Raw genomic sequence first — 12,181 nt, 5'->3', positions numbered from 1 at the left:
TCCACAACTCTATATTGTGCTGGCTTCTGGTTGTCTGGATTTGTTTCTGTCTGTTGCGAACAGAAGTTTCCTTGGTGAGGGGTGAAGACTATACTTATCTGTGGGTATAAGGATAAATGTTTATAGATTGTTTTCAGGGATCATGTTGGTTTAGTACCTTAGTAACTGTGGAGTCTCCTCTACTAAGCATGACTTCACTAGCACTGACTAGTTAGCTAGGTTTCTAGTACTAGGCATGGCACAGTACTCCTGCTGCGTGGGTGTTAAGTTCAAGTACAGAACAGTTTGTTACAACTTGATTAAAGGTAAACAACTTGAATGAAAACCTGTCAAAAAATTCTGAGACTCATTAAAACAAGTTCAATGCAAAAACATTTTTTGTTTCTAGATAGTAGCCCAAGCTGGCCTCAAACTTCTGATCCTCTGGCCTTTACTTCCTATGGGCAGTGATTACAGGCATGCAGCAGGATGCTTAGCTCTAAGGAAACACCTGAGATTCCCCTCTACCTTTAAACTCTAAACCTGACGGTTGTCAATCACTTCTACCAAAGTCCTCCTTGGACTTCTGTACATTTCCTTCTAACTCTTTAATTGCTACTTTTCATCCTCTTGTTGAGTCATCTTTAAAGGCTGGAGTTATCTCCTATCCACCTCTTCTGGGAGTAACCTTCCATGTGGCAACTCACTTTCTCTTTCCCATTAATGACCGACAGACCCCTGTCATGCAGCTCTAGGCTAGCATCTATGGGCCATTAGAGACCCACATATGTCCCAGGTATGCTTTTGAATCTGGGGAGATTTCAGAGAGTTTTTTTATGTTGTGGTTTGTTTTTCTGTTTTGTTTTAGGGTGCAAATTGTTTTGCATGTTTTGTATTTTGAGTCTTACCGTGTATCTCTGGCTAGCTTGAAACTTGCTATGAAGACCTGCCTGGCTTTGAACTTGAATGAATTCTCCTGCCTCTACTTTTCTGAGGACTGAGATTACAAATTTGGGCTACCAAACCCAGCGCCCCTCTTCAAATGTTGATACTTTTCTTTCTTTCAGATTCTATCCATTACAGTCTTCCTAATATTTAAAATGCCTTTCAAATTTGACTGTTTCTGAAATCAGCCTTTGCCTCTAGTCTGGTCTAGGCTGTCACCAGATTTTAATCTCTTCGAGTTATTACTAACAGAATTCACAGCTTTCAGCTTTCTGACATCATCTCATAAGAGTTACACTGCTACTGGTTTGAACAAGCACTTCCCCTCTTCATACACCATCCTTCTCTCTGTGTCATGGCCATTGGTGGCCCCCCTCCACCCCCTCCCTTTTGAAGAGCACCTGCTCAGTTTCCTGGACTGGCTCCTTCTCAGCTGGTTTCCATCTTCACAGTGTGCTGTGTTTGTCTTAAGTGTTTTTGTTTGTTTGCTTGTTTGTTTGTTTGAGGCATGTGTTGCCCAGACTACTTCAGAATGTAGTCAAGGATGACTTTGAACCTCCGAGTGCTCGGATTGCAGGTTTATGCCACTATACTGGGTTTATTTGTTTCTAGATGAAATCCAGAGCCTTGAGTATGGTAGATAAGCAACTCTACCAACTAACCTGCACCCCAGCCCTGGGCCTTAGTTTTAAACGAAAAAGTTTAGGAAGTGGGAAAAAAACAAACAAACTAAAAACAGTAAACCAAAATACGAGCCTTTCCACAGCTATCTGGATTTACCTTTACAACTACAGCTGCCCATTCTCTATTACTCTAATATAAACTCCATCAAGCCCAGCACTGCTCACCACACAACTTCAAATTTTGTCTGTTGAGCAATATGATTCTTAGACAGCACATCCTTATGGGTAAGAGTCCTAGTTAATTGTTCTAGAATGAAGTTTGACATTAGGATTACATAAATATGTAAGAGAATCAGGGAGAAAGAAAAAGAGGAGCGGGTGGATGAGAGGCAGGGAGAGAGAGGGTGGGGGAGAAGTCTCTTACGAACTTAGGCAAGTACCACCTCTCTTGAGTCTGTTGTTTTAGTGGCAGCGTGGAGATCACACACACACACACACACACACACACACACACACGTTTAAGGCTCTCTATCTAGAGAATTAAATGAAACTATACAAAAGGCTGTGGCACAGTGCCTTGGGCACACAAACAAGCTAAATAATTTGTGGTTATTTCTGGGCTGAGTGCCTAAAAAATGAAGAGATGGGTAGATGAGAGGTGACTGAGGTCTTTCCAAACATCCACAAATTCTGGATCCTCTGTCTCCTGTGCCAGGGAAATGCTGGCAACCTTCGCATTTCCAATCAGCTTCTTAGAAAACCAATCAGAACCTGCAAAGCTCCAGGTGAGCCTCAGCGTCTTTCCCGAGGGTCATACGTCTGTCTTCATTTCTTATCCGAGCCTCCACCTTCTCCAAATCACCGTCACGCTGTGCATCCATTCTTTGTTGGAAAATCTTGGCTCCAAACCCCGCATTTGGGCGCGTGACACCCCTGGGCCCGCGGTTTCTGCTCAGACCGCGCTTTCCAAGTTTAAAGAAGGTACTGAGATCTCGGCAGGTGTAGTCTACCCTCCAGCCTTCGCTCCATACAACCGAGAACATGCTTTGGACCCACGCGTAGCTCCAGAGCCCAGAAGGATGCTAGGTTTGCATCTGGGCGGAGAAATGGGGTGCCAAGAGCGTCTAGCACGCGCACCAGCTCGTACTTCCTGATCCTGGGCGCGGCCGCTCACAGCGCAGGGTCCTGAGCGGGATCAGGCGCTTCTCCTGCAGTGGGCGAGCGCCCCCGTCCCGGGTCCCTACCTGGCGCGCCTGCTCTGCGGCGGCCGCGGCAAACCCCCGCCCGCGGCGCGCACCCCTGACCCGGCCCCGCCCCCGGCGGCCGCGAGTAGCGGGCGGAGCGCGGAGAGGCGCGCTGGGCTGTGCGGCGCCGCCTCCCCTCCGCGCCGAGGGAGGGACGAGGGGCCGCGCGGGAGACGGAGAAAGCCCGAGCGAGCGGCTCTCGGAGAGCTGCATGCAACCGGTGGGAGGCCGACCCGGCTGGCGCTGCGGCTCGGGTGGGGAGCGCGGACCGGCCGGTGGCAGCGGCGGCGGCAGCTCTGAGCTGGCAGGCGGAGGGCTTTCTCCCGCGCCCGCCTGCCCGGCGCGGTCCGAGGATGCGGGGGGGCGATGCCCGGGGCCAGGGACGCGCTCTGTCACCAGGCGCTGCAGCTGCTGGCCGAGCTCTGTGCCCGAGGGGCCCTGGAGCACGACAGCTGCCAAGATTTCATCTACCACCTGCGGGACCGTGCCAGACCCCGGCTCCGCGACCCAGGTAAGCGCGGCCGCCGCCGCTGGCGGGCGCGACTCGAGGGCCCTGAAATGGGGACTTGGGGACCTAGCCAGGGCCTGAGGCAGGAGAGCGACGCAGACTGGAGGAGGGCAGTGGGTGACCATTGAGCCCAAGTAGGTCTCCACAAGCAGCGCACCACGGCCTGATGCTGGAACCCGGCGAACTCGGGCGGAGGCTGCCGCGCGGAGGCCGAGCCAGGGTGGGCTGGGGCAGGCTTGGAGGAACCACGCCCGCCACCTGCGCTCGGCTCCTGGGGGCGGCTCCTGAGCTCGGGGCTGCGCCCCCGCCACTTCACTCGCGAGCGCCCGGGAGCCAGGCGAGGCCACGGAGGCCTCGGAGCTGGGAGTGGGATCTGAGAGCCAAGGAAACTCTGTGAAGTTGGGAGTTTGGCACAGCCGGGCTGATTTCCACCCGAAGCTGCTCAACCTGAGTGCCCAGTTTTTCCCCAGGCTCTACTGTGGAAAGGACCAGACAAGATCTTGTGTGGGGCCGGGCCCCAGAGTCACACGACTAGAGCAGCTGGGCCTGAACTCTCCTTTCATGTCTCAAGGTGTTTAGGCAATGAGGCCTTGGCTCCCAGTTTGTCTCGCTGTGATAGCCTGGCACACTAGAGCGGTGGGCTTGCTGCAGCTGGCAGTTGTCCTAGTGAAAGTTGTGAGGCTCCTAACTTTGTAAAGTTCACTTACTTTGGCATCTGACCAATTAAGGTCAGAGGAAGGTGTTTTATTGAGCAGTTTGCAAGTCCTACTGTCTTCTTACTCATCACTGGGCACTGGAAAGATGCATTCATTCCTTTTGGATATTTCCTGAGCATCTTCTAGGCTGGAGGACTCATAATCTCGAATATTTTTCCAGTCTAAGTGTTTTAAATGTTAAAAGGCAAATCATGGTTAGACTGTTAAAAGAGGGATGAAAGAATGGCCTTTGCCTTGATGTTCCTGTGTGCAGACATTGGCAATGAGCAATTGCTGTGCAAACAAGTAAATGTGAGCATTTCTCATTTCAGGCCAGTTCATTCTATAAAAATACATTTACAAAGGATAAAGAATGACTTGACTTTTAACTAGGAACGAGCCCATTTAAACAGCCTACCTTTAATAGGACAATGCTCAGTGTGTGTGGCAAAGGCAGGTGTTAAAAGTTTGTCACATTTTTCTGTATTCAAAGGATCTATTTTTTTCATGCCCGTGGTTACATTAATAAATTTCTCAAATGATCTCTAATCTTTTACTCCAAAGGGGAGAATTAAGTGGAGAAATACAGATTGCAGTGATTTCCCAGGGGGCTTGGTTGTCCAGCCTCTCGGTGGCTCTTTGATGGATGAGCGTGTGCCCCACAGACCACAGATATGAATGGAAGTGCCTCACCTCCCCACAGGAATCCCAGAAAGATGCTCCGAGTGTGGGGTGCTCTGTGCTTACATATCAGGACCAAGCTCATTATTAACACACGTTTCCCAAAGCTCATGTTAGCACTGACACCTCTCTTTGTGTTCCTGCCCCTGTGAGGCAGATTTTCCTTGTTATCTCAGACAAGTTGTCATCTTTGGCTTTACAAGAGAAGAGGGATGCAGCCTGTCTCTGAATTGGGCTTTAATAAGCCACATCTTTTTGGTCAGTTCTCTCTCTCTTCCATTTAATGAAGTGACTGCTTCCCATGTGCCTAGACCCTCCCAGTTTCCACACTGGGTGGGCCTGAAGGAAGAGTCCCAAGCATACTCCTTATAAGAGGAACTCTGGTTCCTGGACTGGGAAATTGCTTTCAATGACTGTCTTGCTGTTCCCTGACTTCCTGAAAGCTGTGTTCTGCTTAAACTAGGACACATGGCTTTGAGGTAGCTCCTGCCCCTCTGGCTCTTTCCATTGTGTCAGGAAGTACCCTGAGCTTGAGACAGGAGAAAGGCCCTGAAATTAAGAAAGTGGGAGGAATTTACAGCCAAAGATGGCATTTAACACACCACCCTCTCTTTCAGGGCACATCTGCTCAGTCCAGACCTCCCCATTCCTCTCCCTTCCTCACCTTGCTCACAGTAATTCTTACATACATCACGTGAGTGCATGTCCTTTCCTCTGAAGCTGTTCGTGCAAACCAAGAGTGCTCTTAATCTCTGAGCCCTAAAGATGAGTGGCTGAAGAGGCTGCACTGCACATGCTAGGTGAACGGCACCCCTGCTGTTGGGTAGTTTGACCCAGAACAGCTATCTACAGCTGCCCTGATGGGTCCCCAGAGAGTCCTCTCTGTAAATGGGTGACTTCCTTTTCTGTGAAAGAACCCACGAATGCCACATTGCAGCCTTCTCTGCCTGATGCTTATCCATGGCTCCCCCATGGTGGCTGTTTTCTCAAGCGCCATTAAAGATTTGAGTTATAAAGGGAGAAAACAAGCAATTCCCAGCAGAGTGGCACTGCATCTGGGATGATTTTCCCCCTTTTCAGAGATGGGGTAAGACAGGCTCACAAGCCAGTGGACTTGAGGCACCAGGAAGAGCATGTGGAAGGCTCGGAGGCAGAAGCATTGTTGCTGTGACTTAAGAAACACTGACTTCAGGTGTGGCTGGAGGTGGAGTGTGGTAAGAAATCTGGTCAAGGGTTAGATAGGGCAGATCATGTAGGGTTTGTAAACTACTAAAAGGACTTTGCTTTTTACTCTGAATTATATCCGACCGTTAGACGTTTTGGAGAAGTCTCATCCAGACTGCTGTGTGAGAAGATATTGTATGTAGAAAAGCAAGAGTGAAGTTAATGGTTTGTTTCAGAAACTAGGAAGGGGTGCAAAGTTCAGCATGGCCCTAATGGAGGAGCCGAGCTATAATGATTAGGGACCACCTTGAATGTTCCATCGCTAATATTTGTTGACAGGAGGCATCAGGGGGACGAAAAGAGCTGAGGATGGTTCTTGGCCTTCCGACCTGAGCAACTCCATTTGCTAAGCAGCAGGTTTCAGGAAGAGGCTTGGCATAGGGAGGGAATCGGGAAGGTTCTCTTTTGTGTCTAGCTTTTTGTATATAACTGAGCGGACCATGTCGCTTTAGTTAGCCAAGCCATCCTGCATCTGAGTGTTGCTTAACATTACCCATTGGTCTAGTGCTCAGTTTGTAACTAGAGACTTTACTGTCAAGGGGCTGACTTGTGCCATGCATTTGTGAATTTGAGGGTTTTCCCTTCTAGAGAACTGAGATGTCTCCTTGTTTGTCTTTTCTTGTCACAGTAGGGACTGAACCTGTGGCCTCTTGTTCCACTGCTGAGCCTCATTCCCAGCTTTCACTGATCTTGAATGTATCCTTCCTTTTTTCCAGTCTGCATCTTTGGCTGTTGTTGGGAGGGAAGGACCAGAAGTCCATTGCATTGTTTCTACATCTAGAAAAGGATGGATGTTGGGATGCACTTCCTAGTTTCAGATGTGTCCTATTATTCTTCTGGTCTCTGCCCTGTGGGAGGCTGATGGGGTTGCATGGATTCATCATGGTCATGTAAGTTGGTTCACTTAGTTCCCTTGGTTCTCTTGAGTCTTATGCTCAAAGCACTTGTCCTGCCCCAGCAGCATCTGGATCCAAGTGTTAGATAGATGTGCAAGATTTCAGGCCTGCTCCATGCTTACCCAGTCTGCACCTTTACTTTTGTAGGATCTTCAGGTGAGGCACTGGCACATTCATGTTCAAGAAGCATGGTTAAAATGATTGGCATATATATATATATATATATATATATATATATATATATATATGGAAAATGAAATGCAGAAACTGAGGCTAGCCCACAGCCACACCACTTTCAGCTTACACAAAGAGGCGGGCTTAAGTCATCAGCTTATACAAAGAGGTGGGCTTAAGTCAAAGTAGCATGTTAGTTAGTCATGGCACAGTTGCAGGTGTCCCTCAGTATCTGAATGACATTGGTTTAGGAGTCCCACAGTGGAACAGTCTGAGGATGGTCAAGCCTACCATACAAAATGATTTAATGCTTGAGTGTACCCTATTCCCCCATGCACTGTGAATAATCTGTTGGTTTTCATACCTAATAATGTAAATGACATGTTAAGTTGTTACCGTATTATTTACAGACTAATGGAAGGGAAAAGGGCTGGCTATGGTCAGTACAGACACAATTTCCCCCAAGCGGTTTTAATCTACAGTTGTTTAATCTATGGATGTGGAGGCCTTTGACCCAAAGAGCTGACTCCACTCAGAACTCAAAAGTCATCGTCAATGGAGACAATACTTCAAAATACCCATCCTTTTAACCCGGTTTCTCTATTCTGAACATGTACAGTGGGCTAAATCCTCCAAGTATAGCTTACATTGTGCATAGTTAGTCACCTTAGTATTTTGATTATGAATTCTTTACCCAGCCTTAGTTTCCATTCATGGTCCACTCTTATGTTCTGGAAGTTTTTCTGCACATTTTCTAAAAAAAAAAAAAAAAAAAAAGGCCTAGAAAATGTTTAGCAGCTGAGTTGTGAGACAGAGCTTTAGTGTCACATTGTCAGTGGCTCGCCCTTGCAGCTAACTTCACTATGTCATGGAAAGCAAGCTCCACTTCCACGGTGGTCAGGTTTGGCTGCATATTGAGGCCAATCTGGGCTGTATGAGACCCTGTCTCAGGGTCAGAGAAATCCTTAAGAATTCCAGCAGAAAGAAGAATAACAGAAACCTAGCAATGACTGGGCTGTGACCTAGACCAGTTAAACCAAAGTCTCAGGGGTGGCGGTACCTGGGATTGGTATATGCCTTACAGTTCCTGGTTGAGGCTGATTTACAGTCAGATAGAGGAAAACGTGTTATAACCATAGACCACGGCAGAATCCACTGAACTCAGCTCAGCTCATGTTCCCTTACTCTAAAAATATTTGAAAAGTGACTTAAAAACCCAGAGGAATTTGACTGCTGCCTTTGTATAGTTACTACCCATATGAGTTGATTCTTAACTTACTTTTGACAATATTTTGCCAAGTTTTAATTTTGAGGACTTTTTTCTCTTTCTCTCTCTTTCCTTATTCTTCTTTTTTTGTTTTTTTCGAGACAGGGTTTCTCTGTATAGCCCTGGCTGTCCTGGAACTCACTTTGTAGACCAGGCTGGCCTGGAACTCAGAAATCCACCTGCCTCTGCCTCCCAGGTTCTGGGATTAAAGGCGTGCACCACCTTGAGGACTTTTAATAAGTATCAGAAGACTTGATTGTGTCCATCCACTTTTAAGGTTGGAAAAAAAAAACACATTAAAAGCTAAATGTGGTGACATACATCATGTATTTATAATCCCAACTCTTAGTAGATAGACACCAGATCAGGAGTTTAAGGCCAGCCTTAGCTTCATAGTGAATTTGAGGCCAGTCTGGGCTTTATGAGACCTTGTCTCAGGATCAGAGAAACGGACAAACAAACAAACAAACAAAAAGTACATTGAGAAAAACCTTGCCAGAATAATATTTTATTAAAAAACCAGAGTGTCGGACTTCACTGCTAAAACCTCATACAGAGTGACAGTGAACTCTCTTATCAGGAGGTGTGTGTGGAGAATAAGAATTAAATATAGTTTTTAAGGGGAAATCTTCATAATCGTTGTGATTAAATACAACACTTAAGTCAGACTTTCCAAGACAGTAAAAAGAATCATTCTTAAAACACTGGATTTTTTAGGAATAGTCATTGGTGTGATTATGCAGTGGGATTAATTTTTTAAATGAATGTTAATTGCAATGGGGAAGTAGTCTTCCAAGAAGTGAGTGGCATATGAATGTTCAGTGTGTGAGGGTCTAATTTGCATTTACTTCAGTGACATTTTAGGGTTTCTGCATAAATATTTTATTTAAACAAGTGTGTTTTTATCTCTGTGGGATCCCTCTACATGGACCAGTGAGTGGTTTAGTCACGAGGTAACTATCTAGAGAGAGAAACAGAAGCAGAACCTGGTGCAGGCCCCACAGGCAGGCTCCTAGCCAGCTGCCTCTCTTGGAATAAACAATCAAAGGCACAGACTTTGATGTGGGCCAGAGTCTCAAGGAAAGATGAAGTTGTGGATGGAGGAACACCCGGGGGGTAGTGCACGGGTGACCCCACTGGAAGGGAAGCGGGCTGGCACCCCTGTGTGTGAGCAGGTGTGCTTGCCATGTGGCTGGGTAGGAAAAAATACACCCATCTCTTCTTCAGGTGCATAAAAGGGGACTAAGTCAGGAGTGCAATCTCACTGTGTGGAGTCTGTGTTTCTGTATTCTGAAAGAAGTCACAACTTGAATTATGCAGATGTTTTCCCAGTGGGAATTGATCTTCCTGGGAGTTCTCACTGTGTATCATAACTTTTCTTTTTTTTTTTTTTAATTTTATTTTTTCTTTTTAGGGGGAATGGTGATCTCAATGAAGGTCAGGACTTGAGCTCAGTGTGTAGCGGAGACTGACCTTGAGTTCCTTATCCTCCTGCGTGATGGGATTACAAGCAAGCACTGTCATACTTCCATTTTTTTTTTTTTTTTATGTATGTCATGGTCGAAAGCAAACTCAGAGAAGCAGGCTTTGAAGGTGTATTTGAAACTTTCCTGTATGCTAGTGCATAGATTTTTATCACATGACTTCGTTGTGCATAGAGAAGGAATCAGGACCTTGTGCCTTGTAGACACACTGTTGGCAAACTAAGGAACTGAACTGTATCTCTAGACAAAGGTGTGTGTGTGTTTGTGTGTGTGTGTCTGTGTGTGTACACGTGCGCGCGTGCACTTGCACATGTGTGCCACATGGGCACTAAGTGATTTTTGAGACAGGGTCTTACCATGTAGTCCTAGCTGTCCTGAAACTCAATTTGTAGACCCTTCTGGCCTCAAACTCACTGGTTCTGCCTCCTGAGTGGTGGGATTAAAGGCATTTGCCACTAGGACCGGTTTTATTAGTTTGTGTTTTAAGACAGGGTCTTGATCTCTAATACAGGCTGTCCGGCCTTGCGTGTACCTGATGGCTGACGCTGGCCTCAAGTCTAAATTGATCCTCCTGCCTTAGCTTCCAAAGTGCTGATGGTAAAGAATGTGTCACCGTGACTTTACTTTACATGAAGAGTGTATAGCAACACTGGCAGGAAACATTTTTCTATTTATTATTTCTGTGTATATGTGTGTGCTACATAAGTTTATGTGCAGCACAGCAAGCAGGAATCCTTGGATGCCAGAACAGTATTGAATGCCCTGGAACTGGAGGTACAGGCAGATGTGAATCACCATGTAGGTGCTGGGTCTTTTGCAAGAGGAGTAAGCATTCTTAAATGCCAAGCCAAATTGAAAAAGAAAAGAAAACAAACAAAGGGACTCCACCCAAGGAAAGCTGTATGATAAAGTGGACTGGACATGAGCATTAGAGCCAGAGTCTAACCCTACACTTACTAGTTAGTTTAGTGACCTTGGGCAAAAGATTTCACTCTCTATTATTATTTGATAAAATGGGAGTAGCCTATTGAGACAGTTCTCTGCTCAGAATAAACACTCAGGTATCTGGTTGATGTATACAGGTCGTGGTTTCCTGCCTGTTTTCCTTTCAGTGGTGGTTCATAGTCACTTTCTCCCTCTATTTGAAATCACTTGCAGGCAGCGTTTCTAGTCTACTCTTTTGTAGCATTTTCTTACTTTTCAAAACTGTAAGCCTTTCACTTCACCTAAAATGGATTGCTAGTATCTGGATTACTATTACAGGATCCAGGTAAAGTACTGGACGTCAGTTCAGTTTAAAATTGAGATAAACAGCATGTAATGCTGCATGGATCATGCCTAGACAAAGTAGTTAGCTATTGTTTTCTGAAATTCAATTTGAACTGGGCATCCTATATTTTCATTTAATTAGGTTGGCAAGGAAACTCAGTATATCATAATTCATATTAAATACTTATAATAAATACTGAGTAATGTTAGCCATTATTTCTATGATTATTGTCCAGTTATAATAATTATTGTTGTTGTGATTGCTACATATCTTCCAAAGAATGAATATAACTTTTTTACTTTATCATTGTTTTAGAATATTTTATCTTTTAATTTTTTTGTCTTTTTTCCTTTCTTCATTTCTGTTACTTTTTGTAGTAGTTGTTGTTGTTATTCTTTGTCTTTTGAGACATAGTCTCACTTTGTAACTTAGGCTAGCCTCAGACTCACTCTGTAGCCCAGGCTACCCATTAACTCATGGCAATCCTCCTACCTCCCTTCTGATAATGCTATGATTATGGGTCTATGTCACCATGCCCAGTGAGTGGTGCTTCTGTGTTTTTTTTTCTAGTATGATAATAATTCCCATCTATACTTTCCCTGCTTTTCTTTCTTTTGAAATAATAATGAGCTTAAATTGATTTCTAGTGGACCTATGTCATTTAGTCCTGTTACATATCAGCAGTAAATTTACTCTCAGTGGGAGAGACAACATGAGCAGGAGGCTGCTGATTCAACAGGATTGAAGTAGCTACCTGGTGATTTTAATTTGTAGTTTGTCATTGGTAGAATTGAGTGTTTTGACTATGTTAGGCCTCATTAAGTAGTTCCTCTCCGATGAATTTTCTGTTTATTCTTGCCAAAGTGCATTTGTGTGTTGTTGGGTTTTAGTTGTTTTGTTTTGTAATCTTGATGCTTTTCTTATAAATTTACATTTATTAAAATATAAAAGTTCAATCAAAATAGCTTATTGGGGGAGCACTGTATAGTGACTTAATTAATTCAAATTGATTAAATCCACTGTACTGTGCATCCTGTGTTTTATCTTTGTGTGCATGTACATACACATGCATGTATAATGTGTATGTGTTCATGTGAATGCATGTGAGTGCAGGCACATGTGTGAAAGTCAGAGGATATAACCTTGGCGTCTGTTCTTGCCTTCTACCTCATTTGAGATGGGGTCTCTTGT

The 12,181-nt window shown here is 45.2% G+C and overlaps 1 protein-coding gene across 3 annotated transcripts in view; it reads left to right on the top strand.

Moving 5' to 3' along the window:
- The first annotated feature begins 3,119 nt into the window (after positions 1-3,119).
- Syt9 (synaptotagmin 9) overlaps positions 3,120-12,181 on the top strand; it is a 170,485-nt gene continuing 161,423 nt past the window's right edge. For all 3 annotated transcript variants that reach the window (XM_021167917.2, XM_085841429.1, XM_085841428.1), the window contains exon 1: positions 3,120-3,302. In XM_021167917.2, the coding sequence (XP_021023576.1) occupies positions 3,158-3,302 (145 nt within the window). In that variant the 5' untranslated portion in view covers positions 3,120-3,157. The remainder of the gene's footprint in view (positions 3,303-12,181) is intronic.

The sequence above is a fragment of the Mus caroli genome, unplaced genomic scaffold (genome assembly GCF_978045245.1).
Source record: "Mus caroli unplaced genomic scaffold, Mus_caroli_1 scaffold_8, whole genome shotgun sequence".
Lineage (NCBI taxonomy): Eukaryota > Metazoa > Chordata > Mammalia > Rodentia > Muridae > Mus > Mus caroli.
This window is presented reverse-complemented; position numbering and strand designations above follow the sequence as displayed.